Source organism: Spodoptera frugiperda, chromosome 20 (assembly GCF_023101765.2).
Source record: "Spodoptera frugiperda isolate SF20-4 chromosome 20, AGI-APGP_CSIRO_Sfru_2.0, whole genome shotgun sequence".
Taxonomy (NCBI): Eukaryota; Metazoa; Arthropoda; class Insecta; order Lepidoptera; family Noctuidae; genus Spodoptera; species Spodoptera frugiperda.
In genome coordinates, this window is record NC_064231.1 from 6,467,918 (window position 1) to 6,493,033 (window position 25,116).

Here is a 25,116-nt window from a genome sequence, read left to right on the forward strand (position 1 = left end):
TAATACATACCACATTTGCACTACCACTTGATATTTAAATAGGTTAAGAGAGAAGATATATCTACGTTTATTTTTATTAGAGCGTTCATTTTAATAGCTTATCTCGATGGTACACAGACTGCTGTATCCTAGACGATAGTTCGGAAATAAATATCATGTACAATTATAAATAATAGTACCTAAGAGTGCACTCCTTAGATTTATGAATGTCGAAGAGTTGGGAAGTAAAAATTCTATGATATTATTAAATGCAACAGTTACAAGTAAAAGACAAACCAGTGTTAAAAGAATTTATTGGTTTCACACCCAAATACACACTTATTATAGCGTAAGTTCGGAACTTATAGTATATTCACACAGACACATTCCTTTTTTAATACTTCTTATTACTCAAAAATTCGTACTCGCAAAATACATGTCCATTTTCAAGTGCTAACTCATAGCCACATAATGGACGCACTCTCGCTTAAAACTAATAATTCACTTCATTAATATCCTAATTACGTTTAAGCAATTTACACTATTATTTAAATATTATTTCACAGTGATGATGTGGTATTTGTTTTTATTACTATCTAGGTACAACTAAGGTTTCAATAGAAATAACCGATTATTCTAAAACGAGTCAATTAAGTGCTATTTTAACCTCTATCTATCAAAAGGTTGAATTGTTTTACTTACTTTCATATAAGTATTTTTATGTATGTTCATAGCAAAAATATGAAACTTTCTAGATATTTTTAAGAGACAGTTCATCAATATTTTTTACATTATTTTACTGTCTACAACATTGCGGAATTTAAGTCAGTGCGTCATAAAATCACAATTATTAAATGCCTAACAATACTTTTACAAATAAATGTACAAACACAACCTTAAAAATAGATTAAATTTTACTTAGTTAGGACCTAATTTTCGTTATTTTATTCTATAATATCATTAATATGAATTTAAATAATTGACACATGAATTTGGACGGATTCGTTGTATCGATTCAGGTATTCAATTTGTTACAATTAACAATAATATCATAAAATATTGCCTATAATCTTACAAACCATATAAGGTACATGCATATAAAATGGCACAAGTTAAATTCATCTGAACGATTGAACGTATTTCTTTTATAAAGGTAACATCGCTTGTCTAGTAAATTGTTTATTATTTGAGATTCAAAGCACCATTACTATTACATTGTTATTGTAATTAAGTAGATAGGTATGTAGTTTAATTTAAGTTAGAATAATATATACTTAGATATCCAAAAAGATAATCGGTCAGTTTTGGTAAATCGACTAAGATGATATCTAAATAATGTACCAACGTTCGTAGGTTTCGTTAATGCCTCCGCTTGCATTTATTCATTATCTGCAATAACACAAAAAATATATTAGTTCATCATTATTATTAGGCAGTTTTTAAAGAAATTGTCAGTACCTGACTAGATAAAACTGATACACTTAAAATGACAGAATTAAAAGGATATTTCAACTTTTGATCTAAGACTTACTACAGTGTACTGTACTGATTCTTATAAGTTCGATACAGTTGTATTAAGTACAATAGTTGAATGACATTATATTATTTACCTGATTAATGTCTATTTCGGTGCATGCCGGAATGTCGACTGCCCGGCCTTGATTGCACTATCGCGTAGTGGTCACTGTTGTCCGATACGGACCTGAGAAATAGATCGGAAATTAATACCTATTTATACACTTTACTAAAATTTATTCAGATATCAGTTATGAATGTCTGATTGAGGTAACTTGCTGACTTTTAACCACGATTTCATACGCGCTTTCTTTTCGAGTTAGTAGTCTTATCCAGTGTGATTTTAAGTAAGGTCTTCCTCTATTCAATAGGTAGGTATTCCACAAGTACGATGGATTTGGTGATTTTCAATGGAATACAATACAATATCATCTACAGTTTCCTACATCTATGTATATTTTATTATTAACGTGACATATTATTGGCGTAACATACCTTGCTGAGTGAATAGTTGAGGACGGGTATCGGCTTCCATATTGACTGCCGTGCCAACTGCGGTACGGGTCGTAATCCTCCACCACTGATGGGTCCTTTTCAATCACCTGGAAATTATAAATACGTAATGTTATGTTTATTATAATTATGAGGACACATTATTTTAATTGTGAATATAATTATCGTAGTAGTTTGCCAATTTGATATTAGACGCATTGTACAATTTCTTCTATTGGTCGAAACATCGGAGAAACAACCACAATATTTGTCTTGGGTCTATTATCTGATAGAAGTGAATACTAACATCGGTTCTCGCGCATGAGCACGTCATGGCGGTGCAGAGGAAGCAGTTGACGAGCAGCATCACGATGAACATGACGCCGAGCGCGATGGCCAGGTACAGCAGCCAGAGAGGACGCACGCTGCCGTCCGAACACGCTAGTGCTGCCACTGGAAAATAAGTAAATGATTCCATTAGTTTTAATATAATATTCAAATCATACTTGGTCTCTATTCCATGTCCGTGTGAGGCCAAGTAGAAAATCTACACTAATATATCCTAAAGCTGAAGAGTTTGTTTGTTTGTTTGAACGCGCTAATCTCCGAAACTACTGATCCGATTTGAATAATTGTTGTTGTCCATTTATCGAGGAAGGCTATAAGCTATAAAATCACGCTACGATCAAAGGAGCCGAGCAGAGCGGGTGAAAACGCGCGGAAGTAGTTAAAAATAAAATTTGCGTAAGTTATTTAAAAACAAATAACTTACCACATCAATTTCTCTTTTCAAGGTGCATCAATGGTCATGTTTTTAAAGTAAGCGATTGTTGTCTAACGATTTGGTGGTTATCTAAGCGTGGGTGCACAAGGTCAACAAAATTTTGTTACCTTTATTTTCCTGCTGAGTTGCATAATATTACGTGACATTGACTTACTTACGGGCGGTACCTACTGTTGTGGCTACTGATAAGACACCAAATGTATATCCAGAACTAAGACAGGTACAAGATTGACCAAATATGGTTGTAATAGTTTAGTTCTGACGCGCTTTACTTCTGAAGGCACTTTTGGTGTTTTTTTACAACGATTTATTCCTGTGTCGTGGGTGCGTTTGCAAAATATACAAGTTTATATGTCACCTAGACCTGAAATAACAATTTGTGGATCACACAAAGAGTTGCTCCGTGCGGAAATCGAACCCGCTTTACGTTGCACGGCAGCCGGTTGCCTAGCCACCGCACCAACCTTGCAGTCATTTATTGTTATTATCAGGATAAAGCTTTTGTAAAAGAGAAAATCGGAAAATTTTCGAGGAAAATAGATCTAACATTCATCTTAGCGAAGATAGGATAGATGACGGATCATTAGTTACAATTTCTTCAATGTTGGACTTCTTTATTTACCTCCATTGTCGTTGGGGTCCAGCACGAAAATGCCAGCGGACGCGGTGACTGTGCTCTCCTCATCGCCTTTCTCGTAACGTGCCTCCGTACTGCAGTCGATTACAGAACACGTGCCTGGAATTACACAGATTTAAAATTAACACAATTATAGAGCCTTAGTCTGCTATTACAATTGTGTCAGAAATTGAGAATGGTCGATCATTGAGCAGTAGGGACGAAAATAAAACAATTATTATTCTATTATTAATAAAAAAACAGTATTCATACGTTAGATAGGTATTCTCTGCAAAAGGAATATATATTATTTACCTTTGCAAATAGCGATATCGCATTGAAAGTTGACTTGTGAGGAGTCCGGAAACCGGAACATGGACGCTATCGCGAGCTCGGCCGCACCCGTTTCGGACTTTACTACAAGGGACTGTTGCTTCATAGGACATCTGTAAACATAGCCCATTTTAATGACATTGTATTACAAAATATACGCTCCAAAATACACTACTTATTGTTTACACTTACCCTCTATTGTCTAGAAGATCAGCTGTATAGTTCCGCATGTTGAAAGCAAAACAATTCTTCAAACGTATTCCGTGTGCTCCTACAATAGTAAATATTACGTATTACGTTAATGTTGCAATACATTGTTAATGAAAATAAGAATTTACGAAATAATGATAGCGATCTAACCATCAGGCTTGCTGATTTCGGCTCGGAGCGTGTACGGAAGACCAAATCCCGCATTCAATACTTTTCGACCTTGCGAGTCCAACATTCGCAGCGATACGAGCGAAGTTTCGTTTCTGTAACATATAAAAGTCTTACATTACTCATTTGCACGTGTTACGAATGCTCAAAACTTTGACTCTTGTATTAACAATCAATATTTTTACAGTCGTATTGAAAAAGAAGTGGGTTAATAAGAAGCCATGCACAGTAAGACTTAATGAGTAATAAAAAAGTTTAATGCATTGATTGCATGTTGAATCATCTTAAAGTCATCAAGTTAAAGTGTTTGTAGTACAAAATAAAATAGTACTAGGTTTAAAAACAGCAGTGTAGTAGTAATAAACTAATTTTGATTCATAATTTGGTAAAACATACAATCACCTCATATGCTCTAAAATCATATGCATGCATTTTCTAAAAATAGTTACAAATCTACTAGATTTCGGACTTTAAAACCCATATTTTATTCAAATAAAGTTAAGATTTAGACAGAGCGACTTCTATCCGTGCTTGCCAAAATGTAGGTCAGAATAGTGATTTGTTAAAACGGATTTAAGTATAAAATATGTTCAAGTACCGAGCATTTCTGAATCCTGCCTTGCCGCAAGTGATTACGTAGAATTTGTCATCGGCCAGCTCTAAGGTTCGGTGCACACGAACTGCTAGCGGCAACGAGCGTTCATCTGTGCGCTGAAATGAGCATGTGTTATGTTAAGTACATTATACAGGGTGGAACGGGCTTTTCAACTGCTTGAATTAGTCATGCTATGATAAGAATGTCTGGCTTATGAGCTTCGTTTGCATGTACCTAAGTACCTATGTGTGCTAGTGAACGTAAATCGTTTTTTTACAGGTTGATTGTTAATATTTTTTTTAATTGTAGTTACTGCTTCGCATACTTTTCTTGACACTCACTGAAATCTTAGACCTTTAGGAAGATTTTGGAAGCGTACAATGTGGCTCAATGGAAAATTCCAATAAAAAAGTATTTTTGCACACAATGCAATAGGTAAATTGATCAAAGTCATATAACTCACGTTATTCCAAAACACGCCACAGTAATCGGGCGCTCCTTGAGGTGCCATCAGATTGATATCGAAACTCAGAGACTCGGTGCCATTTCCTAAAGCCATGCACGCTGGAGTCCTGGAAAGAGATATTGGATTTTATTACACAGAGAATAAAGGTGATACTTCTATAAACGCATTTCTCTTTACCGGTCTTTGGCACTGAGATCGATCGGGAAGTGTAAAGAGATTAGCCTACAAATCTAAATAAATGTTATTTACACTTATGGAACACCATAAATAGTTCATGTTGAAGCAATAAATATCATAATGATGTAGATGACATAGATTAATGAATCTCAATATCGAAGTCCAATTTTTCCTCGTCCTAGCTTAGGTACTACTGAACTAGGTATTTATGTAGTGAATCGTTCTGTTATACAGAGAATATTTGTAATGACCAACGGTGGTTTAACACATTGAACGCCGTGGTGGTCACCGGTGACTGACGTTAGCGGAGGATTTGTCTTCAACAGTTTTCTATTGGCAGTCAAAGACTTAAGTATTCTATGGTTAGTACTAGGTGCCTGGGCAAAACTGGAAAGATTTAACGATAGCTCTTAGTTACAGTTTGCGCATATGCTCACCTGAATTCTCTGGCATGTGTAACACCATTAAACGGCTGGTTGAACTGGATGTGGATCGCCATAACACCAGTCTTGCATGTCGCTGTAACCACTGGGGAGAACTCCCCCGTGCTCTCTGTAGTCTGTGGTCAAAGAAATTTCATTGTTAATTATGAAAGTAAAACAACATACTCATTTCTATGAATGGCATTTTAATGAAAGAAAAAGTAAAACACTAATGGTGAATATTTTTACCGACTTAGACGATTCACGATTACACCACACATGATTTATGGATTCATGAATGAAAATTACGCGCTTTCTTTAGTGATTTGTAAGGCAATGAGTGCATTTAATTTATCACTCACAACTTGTTCCATGTACCCATAAGGAGGTATATACAAGGACTTCCTGCAGCCATCGTTACCGTCAGAGTTGCCTTGTATGGTGCTGCACGCGATCGATCGGCATGTAGGTCCCACATTGTTTCTGTGATTTATACGTTCACAATGACTACCTACATGCTCCCAAGGATCGCCTGTATAGCTTGACTTATTGGTAGAAAAAAGCAATATGTACTACAGCTTCACCGTTAGACAATCATCTGTCTCTGTGTCGGTTGTAATTACACCAGGAAATTATTTTCACGATGTTATATGACGCTCATTTGCCAACTTAGTTTGCTCCCGGCAATCGATACTATGAATTCTAAAGATGCAGGCGTAGAAATGTAGCTCGAATTTTGACCTCAAATACGCTTACAGCGCGGCAACATTAGTCGACAAATAAACCAACAAACCGTTACGACACGGGCACCACAATGTAAAATCTCCGACAACAAATCACTGCTCTTTGTATCGTGGACGGTTCGCGGCCTTACTGGCTGTAGGGCTGCCGAGTCTGCCGAGCACCGCGACCAGACCGCCTGATCTTACGATACGGGAATGCCTTTCTGCTGTTGTCTTTTGTTCCACGTTGATAACCAACAACTATTCTAAACTTCTCGTCTAATCTCTAACAATTTTATGTCTCCTCACATATTTCTTTCATCATTCGAAGGAATTGAATTGTTGCCGACAGTGTGGCGAGCTATTTATCCATTGTAAATTATGTGATTTCTGATAGAAAATATTTCACAGAGCATTGATTATTATAGATGATCCGATTCCACTTCAATGTGATAAAACTATATATCGCTCATATTTTTCCACTTCAAATGTTTACTGGCTTTTTATTCCATCAGACAAGATTTATGGTTCAGATCGTACGTGCATTTTTATTATCGTTCTCATATTTCTGCACACGTATGAAGTGATATGAAAATAGCACAGGCGTGAAAAATATTAAGTTGTTATCCTGAGACGTTTAATGTCCTACTAAATGCGATAAAATAGTGATATATATCGTACTGTTAGTAGGCGTATGCTTATTGGAGTTATTATAATGAGATATTGTCAAGAGTATTATTATTAAACCCTCTTTGTTAAAGTTGCTGTGCTGGAAATAGCGTGTAGAGCCCGCAGGGAGATGTATAACAAAACATTATTTGCATACGCGAGATAATGATCAATCTTAAAGAATGGAGGAAGTTACAAGGAAAGTCGCTTGACGACTCGGCCACATAAACCGACAGGCCATAAAGGGTCGCGCCCTTAGGGCGACGGGCGCGCACGATCGTATCCACACGACCCGGCTTGATAGCTTCCTAGAATCTATGTTAGTGGAGATTTCTAGGTTTAGAATCGAAATAAATTATGTGTTATTTAACAATCATCTTGTGCTGCACAAACCTTGAAGGAAATATTGTCAGTTTTTACACTTGTCATGTTATAAATTATAGTGTGGTAGGTATGAAGCCATTACTGCGTGTGTCGTAGCGTGACCGAACAGTTTGATTTCCTTCTTGTTTGCTAAATACCGCAACATTAGATAATTCCTTCCATGTATGTGTCAGATGCTATCTGCAGATCTGCAGAGCCAAGAAAAGTTTTTCCTTCCAAACTCATTTTGCTTATTTTCCTGGAACTAGAAACTTTACGTTTCTAGTTTCCACGAACGGATGCTAGTTTTCCTATGCAGTTTCCGAGATTCTATTTATCATTCACAGGAAATACAAGGACTTTTAAGACCTAAGGGCTTCTAAGATTTAAGAGGATGATTGCATTGATTGCCGTGGTCTGTAGACCTCACGATACTCCTCGATGACTCTATATTATTTGTTATTATAGGACATAAACTTAGCCATGGGTCGTAAGATTAGCAAAAAACAAACCAGTGTAGGCATCAGTCAAGGTCAAAAACTGGTTGATAATGTAGATTGACAAGTTTGACGTTCCCAATACATCGGACGTAATAGCGAAATACCGTGAAATTGCGTCGTATAAGTAAGTAGTACTTGTGTTTTTTGTATTTTGTGTTCGACACGGTTAGGACAAGAGTGAGACAAATTTATTTAAGATACACTTGCTAAGAACACGATTGACTTAAACAAAGTTGTTTATATCCAATGACATTGAAATTATGTAGCCGGCTAGGTAACTAATATTTTTGATCATCGTCTAACGAGTTTCCTTTAAAAGTAGTTTTATGGTCTGTTGTGTTTCGTAAGTATTTTACGTATGAAAATAGCAAGTCTTTACGTAAAATATTTTCAGATACAATGATAATACATTTTCATAAGGCCAGTGCACTTTTTTAATACGTACCTGCGATACTTATTAAACGAATTTATCGTCTATAAGATACGTAGTGGGCACCGTTACCGAGTTATTGTATAAACCCTAAAATTAAAGCTTTAAATGTGAGTTAAAGACAATATAAACAAACAAGAACACGTAATTACAAACATTAGACGAAGTGCATTACGTTGAGCGCCTACATAACTGCAGCTAGAAATCTCTTGATTTCCTGTTCTAGTCCGCAGAACGTGGTCGGATTTATTTTGCATTTATATTATTACGTCTTCATGGACCGTGGTAAGTGTGTATGCAGATTTAATTGGAAATAAGACGGGCGAGTGCAGCGCAAGATGCCAATGGTACTTGTAAAATATTGTCGACAATATTGTCAATGTGGACGTTGGCTCGAGGTCAACGAACGACTGACCGCCGGGACTCGGGTCACTTCGCAACATCGGTTTCTTAAAAACCGTGGAACAATACGCACCGCCTAATATTAGCTAGAAATTCTCCCTGATGCAATCTTTTGTTCGCGTTATGAATTCCATTGACCGGTCGAACGGGTGTTCCGTCCGTACATGGAGTTTGCGACGAATGGGTTTACGTCATATACTTTTTCGAATTTTTGTTTTGACTTGCAGTGTTAGTAAACCAGCTAGGTATTTGTAACACCAAGACTGTATTTTGATTAAAATACATTGGGACTTAAAGTCACGAAGTAGTAAAACGAAACACATTATACAATTTAGTCAAATGTATGTTACTTTTACTTTATACCTCAAAGTAGTAAAGGACGATGGAATAGAGTTGACCACAAATAGCCAAAATCAATTACTTACCTCCATGAAAATAGGTGTGTCAGTCATCACATTAAAAAATCACGTTCCATAATGCAATTAATGTTATTCACGATGCTATAGGCACGTGATAAATGAGTTAGCCGCAAGCAGATTCAATTACTAAGCCAATATAGGTACATAGGCTACATATAACTAGGCACGCTTCTCATGCAGCCCATCATTAGGCCTATAAACTGGGAGATAGTCTAGGAATTCAAGATTTTAGACACGAAAGCATTTTAGAAATTCCGAATTATACTATAAAAGTTGAATTCCCTTATACGTGTTTATGAAGGAAGTTAAACCTAGCCATACTGAGTATTTATTAGATAGCTTACTGTGGCAGTCTACCGAAGATGGCTTTATTATAATAAGTAGCCAGTGCAACGGGTTTTCGAGCTATTCGGAAGATTTAAGAGAAGGGAATCAGGTATAAGCTGCATGGACGTTGGCTGAGATCAATGCGAAGATGACATTTCCAAGAACTCAAGAACGCAGACAGAAAGATTGACAATAATGAATCAACTGTAGATATTGTTTCGGAGGCTACAAAGGTAAAAAATATTCGCTCCACAAAAATAGTTATCATCTCTGCACATTTACCTAATTTAATATACTAGGCATATGCCAGAAATTATGAAAATTCTACGCATATTACTGAAAATAATGTTATCAAAAAGTTTAGCCAATGTTCAACGAGGCAACAAAAGGTTATGCGATAGAAGAAATGTACAAAATAAAGGGCAAATAATAATTTTATCTCAACGAAATTAGTATCAAAAGCTACAAAGCTTTGTATAGGGTCGTTATTCTACATTCTATACACAATAGCCGAAAGTCTGAAGGCTACTATCTTATACTTGTGATCAATGTTAAACAATTGCTACCCACATGATATTCTGTAGAACCTATAGCAGGATTGGAGAACCATTATATTTATTATCAATGTGCCATTTTATTATAACTTTCGTGACACATACTAAATTAATTATTATGTTATCGGCTTACTCACGTAACTGTTTGACGAGGAATGCTGATAAATGATAAATGATATCCGTCTCGACATTGGAGCCCATGAGCCTAGAGGCTCTAAGCATCCTAGAGCATGCTTGAAACTAGTCGAGTTTCTCATCAAACTTAATAATTAATATGCCATTTTTCTAAAAAATTGTTTTTATCAGTTATAGCTTTAGCCTCAGCTAGACTTTTCGATTTCTATGTCTAACTACACCCGCAACACCAACGATTTCACATGTAAATACATAATCCACCATTGTAACCAAAATATTGTGTTGTGCCAAATGTTTGTCATCTCTGCTCTGTTCTATAGTGTCTACTTCCAGTAATCTATCATCGTATATATTTATATATACTTATATATATCGTATTAATAAGCCTTTCGTCATCTGGTCATTAGGTCACTATTTTATGTTCCATTTGAGACTTTCACATGAATATCTGACCTCTAGTTCGATAGTATTGTAGCTGTAGGTAGTGATTTAGTTGGATCAGATATCGAAATATTTGTTCAATGTTTCGTAATTTTTATTGTTCAATCGTTTTGTTACTGCAGTTGTTCAAAGATATAAGATTGTGTTATTTTTGGATCTTTATAAGGAAACATTTGGAAATTAATTGGAATTCAAACATTGGAAATTCCAAACTTCATCTTTTAAGTATACATTTACCTTCTTACTGTTTTTTAATAACTCGTTTTGTATACCTTTAGGTACTAGAATACTTATAGATAGACTTAAGACTAAAACATCATTTGAAGGCTAGTTGCATAGATGTTAAACTGGAATCGCTTATTGTCTTGTTGGCACTGGATTGACAAGTATGTAGCTATAAGCATATTTCTGTAAAACATCCAATTATTTAGCAAATTATTTCTTCAAGTATTCCGGACCTTTTGTTTATTTCATCAGATATTTGCAGTGTTTACGTTAAACTACCTACTATTGATTCTATGTTTTCTCAGAATTGATAAGTTTATTAGTTTTACCTTACAAAACAGTACATTGTAATTTTTATTTAAACTAAGTTAAGTTAAGTACCATAGGACCTAAAATTGTTGGCACTAAGCGCATTAGTAAGCCAAGCGAGAGTTCTATGATCCGAGCTTGTAATTTGATGAACGTTAGGCGGCACGCGCACTGAGAATTAGATTCCCGAGGGATGCCGGCATGTTTCCAAATTGCATTTTGATGAATGTTAGTGGAGCCAAGTATTTCACTAGGTTTAGCACAACACTATGCGTCCCAGTCAGGCAAGACATACCTCATGAAATATTCCTTACTGAGGCCATTTACTCGATTTAATTTCAATTCTCTTCCAACCCTGATTTATCGAAGTAGCTCATAAAGAGCCTTTATTACACTACAAGACCGAAATGGAAGTAATTTGTTATGCGCAAATGAACGAGCTTCAAATATATGGGCCGGAAATAATGTGAGGTAATTAGTAGCTATTGGTATATTATATCTAATGACATAAGAATAGGTTTGTGCATAGAATAAGTCGTTAGAAAGAGACCGTTTATGTATCACCGTTTCTTTGCTTAGGTCACTACACTCGTTCAAAATTATAATTGCAATGACTTTGGAAAATATTGTGCTTAATTACATCGGAATTGTAATACTAATGGTGCGGAATTAAGCACAAAAGTCAAGCGTGTATAGAGTACTTCAATGTAGATGAGTCGTAAAATATTGATACAGAACCGTTTGTTTGAAATTGGTGGGTTCCGTTGAACGGTGTTATGTTATTGCATGACTGGACCATTTGTTCTAATACCGACTAAAGTCCCACTACATTTGCGTCGAGTGTCCGTCCCGTACTACTGAAGTACACCGCTACAATAATTGAACGTATCGGTAATGGAAATGAATTAGTTACGAGTTGTAAACGAAGAAGTGTTCTCCATTTTAAGGTAATGTAATTATGTACAGAATTATATACATCTTCGGACTGTAATTGGAAAGTACTGTTCTTGGCTAGTCATTAGGTACCGTCGTGTTTTGGATTAAAGCAACAACCTGTTAAGTACCTAACTAAGCCATTAATGTATTTTGAATTTTTTATTAGGTTTAGGTACTCTCATACGTTCGTAGTTGTACCTATCCTTGTACTATCTTACAAACATGTATTATGTATGATCTCAAGCAAATAAAGATATTTGTTAATGTGATAATTACGCATTGCATCGTTTGACATTGCAGTGTTTAACATAAACATTAACAGTTTTTAAAACCTCTTTATAAGGTCAAGAGTTTTGGCACAAGTGAACTTTAAATGAAAAAGTAGCGCATATAATTGGCACGTAAGTTATATAATAGGTATTGGTGTTTAAGTTCTCATTCCCATATGTATAGTATTTGATGCAACAGTGGGCCGACCGCGACCGGTTTCGTCGTCCCCAATATATCTGCCGGACTACGTCACCGCAGCCTCGCTGCACAGTGGGCGTGCCATACCGCTTAGGTAATTCACACACTATTTTTACATATTATGTCTGTGGTTTTTATTCAAGTTCTGCCCAAGTAATGTTTGAAGTGCAGTGTGGATGATAAGTTAATGTGCAAATGAGTTAATCCTGTTTGACTTTGCTTTACCATTAGCCTGTACTTACAGGTATCTTTTTATTTAATCAGGTGGAATACACCTGAGCATTTTTATGTTGAAAGCTGGAATAAGTCCCTTATTTAGTAGACACAAATGTTCCGTTCCCTAACGTTTAACTAGAAGGAAAATTGTCTTGGAACGTTTTGTGGATATCTTTCTGTGTCCATAAGTCTCACTTAAGTGTTGTTTATTTTTGAGACGCCATTTTGGATTTCTGTATGGCACGCAATTTACCTATATGTGTTCGGTCGTGACACTGGTGAACGTTGACGGATTAAGCACAAGCTGACCGCCAGATAAATAGCAATTTCTATCCCATTCTAGTTAAGCCTTATTTATACTTAGGACTATTCTACATTTGAGTACGGCTTTATTTCTACGTATTAGTCACTGTTGCTAAATGATTGCTAAATATGAATGCATAATTAATTTCTTAATACTACTAGAAGATTAAACTGTCAATTTAGTTATTATGAAATCCCAAAACAGATGTGATAAATCAATACTTAATTGAGTTTTGCATTCATTACTGTAAAACAAGCTGAAACAAATTATTACGAAGATTTAGTTGTTTTGTTAGTGACAAGTTAAGTTAATCACAGTCATCTTCCACTCACTCACTTACATTAAACCATAAGTCATCCGTATTAACGAAATGTGTCGGTAATGTGGTTTCTAATTCTAGATAATTACCAAAACTTACGGTTGGCCCATAAAACAATCATTAGCAGAATGGGGTCCTAAAACTAAAAGTAGGCAGTACTCGAACAATTTGCGACTTCCCACGGAAAGCGTATTGTCTGTCTACTTGGAGTGTAGGAAGTGGTCAATGATGATTGCTGTTGTGACAGGTAGCTACCGATCGGCGTAAATAATGACAAGTCATTTGTCAAGCGTCCGTCGCGCGAGTACTCCACGCCTTTACCACAAACACCGACTTATCGAAACATTACGGACTTTGCAAACCCCGTAATATTATCAAGTGATTGTTTCAGGATCTTTCAACATACGCATACGACCATGATTGATGGTAACGACTAGCTACGATTAATGATGTTGCCGCTTTATAGGTCAGCGTATAAAATATATGTTCTGTGCCGGCCAATGAGGCTTTGTTAATGGCTGAGTAATACAATTTTATCGAACAAGACTTAATACTTTATAAGATTAGATAGGTGATATTAATGACTATATTCAACGTTTTTGATTTCATCACAGAATATTTAGATAAAATCTATTACTAAACGATGTTTTGACTGTAAAGTAGAACTAACTAAGCAATAAAGTCAACATCGCGTCTAATTTTCGTTCGTTTGTTTTTTGTTTATTTTTTAGCTTGGCCTTCGTGGTAAATGTTATTGAAGAAGATATTAAATCCAACAATTCGCGCGACTCCTTCAGTGCGTTGTCCCTAAATTAGACAGGGCTTTTGTAACTCATTACTTTTCACAGATTTCTGATGAAAACAATGTGTCACAGACACGCTTGCAAATCATACCCATATGTTCGTTTGTCCGACAAAACAAGTTGGACGAGGCGTGACGTAAGATGCCAATCGTGACCAATCTCGTGGATATCTTGTGTTATTTACACGTTAACTAACATTGTGTTGTCATGTTTCCTGACAAACACTGATAACAATACAATACAAAACCCCAAGGTTTTGTTTCAAAAAACATATTTCTAAGTCTAACGCTCAGATATTACAGCGTAAGTTTTTCAAGCAAAATGAATAATAAAATACGCATAATAGCTTTCCTGGAAATTGCGAAACATGAATTTGATAGATAGAAAGGATGATGTTACGCTTTAATTTACCGAAGGCGGTGTGGCTGGGGCAATGGATACTTCCGCGAGCGTTGTTATCGAGCCTCGATCAGCCCACGGGGCAATCAGAGCGTTGCCTGCACTGCGCATGCGTGGCGAATGTCTTAGCACCCAATATATTCACCGAAAATAGTCTACAAGATTTAAAAATCTGATAAGTGCCGTAGAATAAGTAAGCTCGTGGGAAACCGGCTTGTTATTGTGTCAGCACTATGGTAGATATGAACATAAATATATTCACGTAACAGTTAAATGCTCTGTTAATCTTGAGCATTATATAATGTATTGTTACCCGGTTAATCTAAGAATTAATTATTAAGCGAAGCATAAATTAAACAAGGTAATGGGCAAAGGAAGATGCGGCCTCGGTTCGTGTCGTAGAGGCCGCGAGCTGACGCCTTCTGCTGAATCACTTAGCACGCAAACTGACGTACATAACTCATCTATTCGAAATAAATCTTTGATTTTGTTGAATGTTGATTATTATAATGGCTAATGAATTTATTGTACGTGTGTATATTGAAGCAATATTGAAATCAACAAATATGAATGATAATATAATTAATCTTGTACCAGTGATAACTGGTAGCAACATTTTACGTGACATTTACAAGTATCCTACAATACTATTTATACCTTTTCCTTTATACTGACCTTGAAAAGTACGTAAAACTGTCAGTTCCAGCTGTCTGATATAATGTATGATAATATTAATCGTTGCCATAGGAATGCAAAATGAAAATCGTTACGGGAACGCAAAAACTTCAGTCTGACAGCGGCCGAAACTAAGGATTGTGGAGAGTAAATGGCAGTCGTTTCTTGTTAAATACTGGTATTTAGTTGGGTCTCGTTAAGTTACTATATTTTAAAACTATTTAGGAAAAGGCAAGGAAAAGTATTTAATCATTAGTTCTACATATTTTCTAGAATACTTCTCAATGAATGCAGTCATGCAACGTTACCATTCCAAAGCATATGCAATGCCTTGTGTAATAATTGTAATAAGTAGTATTTGTAACAGTGATCGTGTATGCTCTACTTGCTTCTATTTATTAGTACCTGCGTTGTTATTTTAAAAATGTAATTGCATTGTCAACGAATGAGTTGATTCCTATTTTCAGATAAAAATGAACTATATTATATCCTGGTCAAAATGGTAAGTACCACCCCGCATGAACAAAAAAAGGTTTTGTTTAATTTTGAAATGATTGATGAATATAGGGTCTGGGTTTTGTAGATAACATAAATATGTTTAAGCAAGGGACAAGGCTAGTCTTTATTGGTCTATATCTATAAAATATGAAGTAGGTCGTCTGCCTAATGTCCATATGAACGTAAGCGTGTAGAACATAAATATACATGAGGGAAGTATCGACACACAAATTCCTTGAACTGTTTCCTTCATGGATCAAAGTCAAGTTTAGTTTACAAAACAAAGCATCACATTCAAGCCAATATTTCTTTACTGTTCAGACTTTAATTTCCTTAACATCTACAACGTAGTAATGTATTAACGCACAGACAATGGAACAGCTGATATAACAATACGAACTTTTAGTATGTAGAAAAAAACATGCTGTATAGGCCAGCTCATAAAACTACCCAAAACTGTAATTTTATTTAGTTAAATTATCAACTTTACAGTGTAGTAATAAAGATGAAAATTCACTGAAGGCATAAGTTAACTTGATGTGCTGTTGTATACATAAAACCAGTAAGGTATGTGTAAAAATGCGTGGTTAATTGTCAAATCGCCTTGAGTGCCACATAGATATGCGATGCGCGTTGCACCAGTATGGCGATCGTGTACCATTTGTTCGCGCCAACGTGATGTCATGTCGCTGTGTATAACTGGTGTAAACATAGATCTGTTGTTTATTGGTTACACAAACGATCTAATGTATGTTTTATTACTTTAAACTTGACATTGGTGTTTTTTATCAAAATAAATGACTGTTTTTTAAAAGTATGTTGTTGATTCACTATTCAAAACTGTCTTCAAACAAAACTATGTAGGTATTGATAGAATAATCATATGCATCAATTAACAATGTTGAAAAATATTTTGATTAAAAACGATGTGGTAAAAGATTACAGTTGAATCTATCCTGCAATTGAACTGGACATGAAGGTACCTAATGAAGTAATGATTCATTAACGGAACATTACTAAACATTAATTAATATTATTTAACTTGCTACTCGGTGGAACCTGCGAGTGGTGCAAGGACCTTGTATGAAATAACGATCTGATTTGTTCTTTGTACGATAAAGATGACTTTGTAGATAAATTAGTGTATGAAAACTAAAATAATAAAGTAAAACAATTATAAAATACTTCGCATTCGTTCCAGATGTTCTACAATCTACTTTGTTGTACATCTTTGTAGTATCTTTTTGCCGAACAATAACGTACAATTGAGCACTTTACTAATGTATCGTTGAAAATATTTGCTCTAATGACAATAATGTTGTTCACAGTTAGTCGGAACAATAGTTATTCACATTTTGTTGTAGTATAAACTGACCGAGCGTGAACTCTTACGAATAATTTCATGAATCGCTTGTTTATGTTACCCAAAGAAGAACGTAGCTGAAAGTTTTGCTTTGCAGACCTAACAGCAATTCAATATCATTATCGGCAGAGTGAATACCATTACTTCTAAGCAAAAGACACCTTTTAACAAGGGGTTTGCCATATTTGCATTGGGGTTTGTAGTTAGCTGCTTAAAGTTTAGAGCATGTCGCTGTATCTCGCCGGGTGGTTGCAGTTTTGAGGACATTGATTACACATGAAATGCTTTTATTATTACATATAAAGATATTAACACATGCAGTTTATAATAGTACTACAATATAGCCAAACGCATTTAGTAAGAGAAAAATAAAAAGAAAAATGTCCAAATGAACATTTGGCATTTATTGAGCTTTTAAAGAGTTTATAACAGTTTTTCCTCATCCCAACTCAGACTATTCTGTAAATTGCTGTGTTATTAATGTTATCATCATTATTTGGTTGTCTAAAATATATTAGAAATCCTATGAACTACTTCACGTTATTTTATTTGAGAAAACCGCAAACTGGAATGTGGGTAAGTAATGGCAGCTGATCTAAACAGTCCCATTACTTTGATTCGTGCTATTGTGATTGACATAGAAAAAATGGTGACGACGTAGAAACTATACTTAGAATTTATAAGAAGAAAGTCATTCCATCTATCGAAATGGTATTTTGTATGTTGGAAATAAGTATGCCTATTTTATAACTAGGAGCTCCCGCAGCTCCTAGTTATAAAATGCTTAGCGGATTATCTACGCTCCGGTTCGAAAAGCAGGAGAAGGAGAGGTGGTTTTAGTCAGTAAGAGCCTGACACTCCCTCTCGTCTCGCTCAAGGCTAGCATTCATTGGATAATAGCCCCCTCAAAAAAAAAACAGCCTAATGTATTAAGTTATCCTAGCTAGCTAATAAATTCGTCTGTAGGTCAGTCTACTACTTGACCTCGAAGAAGTGTTGTGTGGTCCTCGGATGGGCAAAAAGTCTACTTACGTTTTTATATCTAATTAGGAAAAATAATATAACTGGTGATAATAGGGCACTACTTTTGTTACCATACTAACCTATTGTAGCTAACAAGTGTAATGTTGTGTATTTAAACAACGGAATTTTATTCATTCCTTTAATTTAGCAGTACATGGTTAGTGAATGTTTGTTAAAATAAACATGTTTTTGTAAAAACTATAATGATTCAGTAGATATAAGAATTAATTTATGTAAGTATGTATTGTACATGTTACGTTTGCCGTATGAGTCAATATAAGTGAATTGAGTCACCGTTCGTTTTCCTTGAATGAATGAACAATCGTAGTTTTGGTATGCAGCGCCTACAACCAGTGTTGGTACCTCTAGGCGTTTAACTTAAGCTTTGTGTATCAATGCTCTATGAGGTACACTCTTCTTTTTATGGAGGAGAGAAACCTTCGAAAGGTGCCTAGCTTTTTAGGTACACATCTGGCGACTCAAAAATCAATTGAAAGACTGAAAATGAAAGACAATATGCTATCCTGATATTAGTATAATTTTTGGCACGTTAGAGAAACTGTAGATTTGAGTGTTTTTGTGTTAGACATTATGTTTGTAAACATGATATAATGTTCTAAATAAGTCCCCTCGAAAGGAGAAATATTTAAATTTATACAAAAAAATAAAAGCAAATTACAAGCATGTTCCAGTTAAATGGCACAGGAAAGGGCAGTAATTTGTGTTGTTTAAAAGTCAAAAGTTTTAAGGCGGGCTGCGAGAGCGAGGCGTGTGGGATGCGTAGGCCGTGTTGACCTTGCGCCCGCACCGCCAGACGCCTGGCATTGGCGTGCCAAGCAGAACCTAATATGGCCTAAATTGGTGGCAGGGTTTCTTCAATACACTCAATCTATACTATAATATAATATTATAAAGCTGAAGAGTTTGTTTGTTTGTTTGAACGCGCTAATCTCCGAAACTACTGGTCCGATTTGAATAATTCTTTTTGTGTTGGATAGTCCATTTATCGAGGAAGGCTATAGGCTATAAAACATCACGCTATGACCAATAGGAGCCGAGCAGAGCGGGTGAAACCGCGCGGAAGTAGCTAGTTACTTATAACATGTTTGCTTATGGACGAATGCATGTCTTAAGAAGTAGTTAGGTCCATATATTAAACTTAATTCACGTCAATTTAATCGGTATCAGCTCAAATGGTTTTTAGCTCCAATTATGCGTAAATCAAGGTTACATATAAGTTTAACAAATGTCGTTTACTGTAGAACAAGTTCTAAGCTTATTAACTTTTTGCTGTATTTATTAAGAAGGTAAACGTTTTTGCAAGTATTCTTAAACTAGATTAGGCTTGACGTGATACTGATGGGGCTTAGTAGGGCTGATCCAGAGCTGTGGACAACGTAACAGGTTACCGGGGCTCTGGCTCGAAGTAGAGGAAGGAACGGAGTGGTTTTTAGTCAGTAAGAGTCTGACACTCCCTCTTGCCTCGCCCAAGGTAGAAGAAGTCATTGGATGATATTCCCCCCTCAAAAAACAAAAGGCGTGACGTGATCTTCTACAGTAAAATATTAAGCCAAATACAGACAAAAAGATTTAAGATACATTATATTCGCTATCGTTTACAAACTACTAAGTAAAACATAGTTTAAAGTTACCAAAGGTATTGTGCTCAGCTAACTATAAGTTTAACTAGGTTATGAACAGTTGCTAATGCAAAACTCGTACTCTACTGTTGTGTAATGGTGTCCAGTGTACTACAAGTATGTACTATTATGATCTATTATTAAGAAAACCGATTGTTTGAGGTTGAAAACTGAGAGGACTTTGGAGAATGGGTAATTTGATACAATGGCCCAATATAGCTACTTAATATCGAATATAATTTGCTGGTTCTATTTCAAAAAGGATTGTTAGTATTCAATCCCTCGTTAAATTCGTTTAAGATCATGTTTCCGAGTCCGATCCGATTTCGATCTATTTATAGCGTAAAGAGGGTTTGAAATCAAAATGTACGGTGATGTCAACTTAATAGAGCTTTCAATAGGGATTACAAATAAATAAGATATTTGATCTTATGAATATTGTAGAACTATAGTTTATCAAACTTCGTTATCATCAGCTGGAATACGTCCACACCTGAATAAATAGCTCGTAAGAGGGGGTTTGCCATAATCTAACATTTATCAAAATTTATGAAATTATTCAGTTTTTCTATCAGGATGTGCTATGCTACATTGCTTATGTGGTGGCTATGGCCTCCCTATAATCGATACATTGCATACTCGAGCTGCGCATCTTCCTCGCACAGCTACATAGCTTAGTATAAGTGGCAACGGTCACATAGTTTCACAGCTAAGCTATTACATCTCCGTAGCATTGCTATATAGCACATCTCTGGTGAAAAAGCACGCTTCGGATGACGATTTCAATTTCATCATTAGGTAATTATCGATTTTGTTCAACAAAATACATAATTCATAATTAAGGTAGTTATTAAATATAATATGCATATAAACTTTACAGGAAACACGGATGTGTTAACATTTTCTGTTAATGTAGGACTTCATTTCCGTTAATTTCGCGCGGGAAGCTGATTACTTAGTAACTTTATGCAAAGCTGCGTATTTCGGTGACATTCGAATTGAATACATTATTCATTAATTTTCTAATTTGCGTATGTGAAACGTGAACAAGCTATTTAGGTGAACAAACCAACAATTATTCATTGAATGAATGACTTTTCATTTGGTAGCTGTCATTGGGAATTAAACTGTTTAAGTATCTTATAATTAAGTGACTATAATATCAACATGTTTTTCATTTCTGTTTTCTTTATTTTAATGTAAAATTTTCAGTCTTAGGTACTTCAGCAGTAGAACTTTTTTATACAACTGCCAAAAGTCATTGTGTTTTCGTAGAATTTTCTTGGTAATAGACATCTTTTTCCTTATTTTCGAAGCATTTAGTCACCTATACCATTCCTATTATAGTTTTTGACCGAATGTCATTGATTCGTCATTACATCGACCGCATTGTTTTAAGTACAAAGGTATTTCATCTGTACAGGTCCTTTTCGTTTTTAAACTGTACCCATTCAATTATCAGATTTGATTCTCAATTCTGAATAGAATAAAGTATTAGGTCATATATCTATGTCATAATTGTCCTATGTATTATTATTATCGCAAAATTACTGAATAAGAATGAGATTACTACGTATGATGACTAAAAAAATGATTGCATGTTAACGTTTTGTTTTGCTAACTTAATATCTAAACCGGATTAGTCTCTGGACTTTAGGCTAATATTATAAAGGTATATTTTTATGTAATAAGCCGGTAAACGAGCAGACGGATCACCTGATGGTATGCAATCACCGCCGCCCATGGACACTTGAAACACCCGGGGCGTTACAAGTGCGTTGCCGGCTTTTTGGGGGTTAGGATTTAAGGGTTGTTAGGGAATCGGGAATCGGGGATTAAGAATTTGTATACTCAGTCACGAACAAAAACAACGCAAGCCTTGTTTCACGTTGGTTTTCTGTGAGGCCGTGGTATCACTCCGTCGAGACGGCCCTCTCGTGCCGAAACATGGCTCTCCCACACTAATATATAGCAAAGAATGTGTCATGCTAATATTTGTATAAAACATATTCGTTAAACAATATTTAACCAAGAATTAATTAGGTTTTATTAATAAATATTCATTGAAATATAGTGAAGGACATTATAGTACTTAACTGACGACAATGATAATAAAAATAGTTTTAAAGCAGAGGCGTATACTGGGCAGGTATTTATACAGCCGGCAGCTGATCAACCTTCCTCCAACTCATTTACATAGCACACTCATCGTACGTACATATCCAGTGAGTACATACATTGTGCCCCATATTTGCTCGTGGCATTTGATTAAACACGTAGAGCCATGGTGTGAAGCTCTTTGATACGAGATGTGGGACACGATGAGTTACGTTCACGTACATAACAACTATTACAACAGTTACCTACGTAATGTAACGACACAACTAATTTATACCACACAAACGAATCTCTTTGATTTCTTGTTACACTGAATCATCTAACACTACTTCCAATTAAGTTACAGAGAACTAGGTAACTGAATAAATTACGTACGTTTATGCAATCGAACTTATGATTCTATGAGAGGCTCTTTAATGCTGTTACAAAATTAAAGATAAACAAAGTTGGTTTGTAGTAAAACTCTAGCTATTAATTTTGTCAAGGCTGTGCTAATGGGCCGGCATTTAAAGTACTTTCGTTAGTCGGTCAACGACAATTAGGTAACATTTATGTACAGTTCTAGTTTTGCGCCAATGATATAACGTGAGATAACGCGAGCTTTACCGACCAGGACTTTGCATTAGTACGGCAAACTTGATAACAACGATTTAAGTGCAACACGCGATTCATAAACCATTACTTCGAGTGACTTTGAAGTCATCGTAGAGGTCCGTTAATCATATTTTTTCTTGTTCTATTGTGTTGTGATGACGACATTTAGTTATTAGCGCGGAATAAGAGCCCATGGTCTTGTAAAGTTGCAGTACAAAGAGCTATGGGTCCATAATGGTGCATACAGTATTGATAATAATGTGCATGATGTATGATAATGCGTTGCGTTAAAGTTGTATGGGGCACTTTGTTACCTGTGCGTGCGCGGTCGCCAGGAAGGCGCCGGCGAGGAGGCTGAGCACTGGCCACATTGTTTCACTTGTCAGTCGATGGTTGTCAGTGAGATAGTTGTCAGTTTGACAGGAGGTGCGCGAGATGTCAGCGCGACATGGCGGACCGGTCTGCGCGCCGCACGGAGCAACACTGCGCCGCCACTGCCATACCAAGTTTACTTTCTGTGAGCGGCAGCGTTCACACCGACCACGACGATCGCAGTCGTCTCTCTACCATTATGTCTTTAACTGTAAATACTCAGAATTACAGGGTCTCTGGGAAAGAGAGAGTATTGAAAACTAGCGAATAATCGGTTTTTGATTGACTGTGTATATTCACATAAGAAATATGTCCTACATTTTGAAACTCAAAAAATAAACATAGTACCTACTTATGACTATAGTCTATAAAATTATTTGTTGACATCCGTACCTCAGTTCGACCGATTTTTTAAATTGAATTTGGGTTTTAGGTTAAGGCAGGCAGTACAAAATCAGTTACATAAAAATACTTAATAGATTTCATTCAACCAAAAAATAGTTTAACTCGTAGTAGTAGGGTGACTCCAGTGTGAACGCACAGCTGCTACGCAACGTTGCGTCGCGCGTCGGCGGCCGGCAGCGGCAGGCGTTACGACACACGCCCACACCTGCACCACACCATACGTAACACACACACACCACAAGCCCACAGGTATACCACACCGATCCCGCCGATAATACTCCAACCAACCTTTTATTTCTCCTTTTCGCATACGAACTCGAAGACAGAAAAAGCTGGGTTGGAGTTGAACTGAACCGCGTTTTATGTGTCCCATAAAAACTTAAACTGGCACGTTTCTGAGTGCTAAAAGAAAGAAATGTGGCATTGTTTTCGAGAATTATTTGTATACCGATATTATTGCTACGAAGTTAGGCGGCGTAGCGCACACATTAGAATTCAACGCGCTCGCCGCAGACGCTGCCATTTATTTATTTTTTATTTTTTGTTTTTCACAAATCTGTCGATGTTTTGTTATTTTAAAATGGTTTATTAACCATTATGGTTTATGCCACCTGTATTTTAATTAAATTATTTGAATTTATGTATTATTAATAACTCGGTACACAGAAATCTTGAGCTCATCAAAATTGCGTAAATTTTGAAAGAATATACCAACAAAAATTTTTTTTTTAGAATATTATTGTTTTTTATTTTAAATTTATTTATATATTTTCAAATGCCTGAGTATTAAAGGTAGACAAATATTTGAAAGTATTCTATTTGTAGTATTTGTAGATATATAGCCACTTCAAATATTTTTTTGACATTTTTCTTTTATCATAGGTACCTATATAATTACAAAAATAGAACCAATACTAAGCGCCTAATACTTTTCGCCCAAATAAATTTTACTTCAGTTTTATAGCTACATTAAGAACCGAAATATAGACAAGAAGTTAGGTGATAAAATTACGTTTTATGAACCTACGCAAGCTTTAGGGCTCCAAGTAAAGATCACGTTGGTACATAGGTAAAATCCATCCCCATATTACAAAGCAACGATGTTGAAATAGCTACAATAAAGATTTTATCACTTATATACATTTAAGGTCATCAATAAACTTCAATTAAACTAAAAATATAATTGTTGTAAATTAGGTGTGTGATCGCAGACAGGATATAAACAACAACAAAGGTTTAAACATTACGGTCAAGGTTGTAGCGCCATCTATTGGCAAGTGGGTGTACCTGCAGAAGGTTGTTGTTCACTGACCGCGAGCGGTGTAGATGTCACCACTGTGGCGGGGGCACGTTGCCGCCCAAAATCAATATCAGGGGAGTGTGGCGTGCGCCGTCCCGCCGATTTTCGCCAGTGTTTCAGGAGGCACCCCTACAGCCCACATTTCATACAGTTATACGCGCAACCAGTGCTTCATAAGCGGATTCCACGTACCATCGGAATTATTCCTATAATCTTGTAAGTAATCATTCAAAAACCATTTATGTCTATTAAAATATTTCATAATAAATTTAGATGCGTTACGAGACACAAATTCATTCATTAATCCACAGATATGTAGCGACTAGGCTGAAAGTATTACGACACAGTCAACTTAAAGTCGGTATATAGGACGGGTTGTGACCTCGAAGGGCGGAACTGTTGCCTTTACGAATTAAAACTGTAATTAACG

At 35.9% G+C, this 25,116-nt stretch overlaps 1 protein-coding gene across 1 annotated transcript; it reads right to left on the minus strand.

Annotated features, from left to right (window-relative positions):
• Positions 1–276: 276 nt before the first annotated feature.
• On the minus strand, positions 277–23,158 carry LOC118282319 (uncharacterized). Its single transcript, XM_035603343.2, has 12 exons — positions 22,924–23,158; positions 5,773–5,894; positions 5,156–5,264; positions 4,696–4,808; positions 4,080–4,192; positions 3,912–3,990; positions 3,702–3,832; positions 3,393–3,506; positions 2,294–2,439; positions 1,990–2,096; positions 1,590–1,681; positions 277–1,368 (listed from the first exon to the last, which is right to left on the minus strand). The coding sequence occupies exons 1-11, from the start codon at positions 22,978–22,980 to the stop codon at positions 1,594–1,596; spliced, it is 1,179 nt and encodes a 392-aa protein (XP_035459236.1). The 5' UTR covers positions 22,981–23,158; the 3' UTR covers positions 277–1,368; positions 1,590–1,593.
• Positions 23,159–25,116: the final 1,958 nt, after the last annotated feature.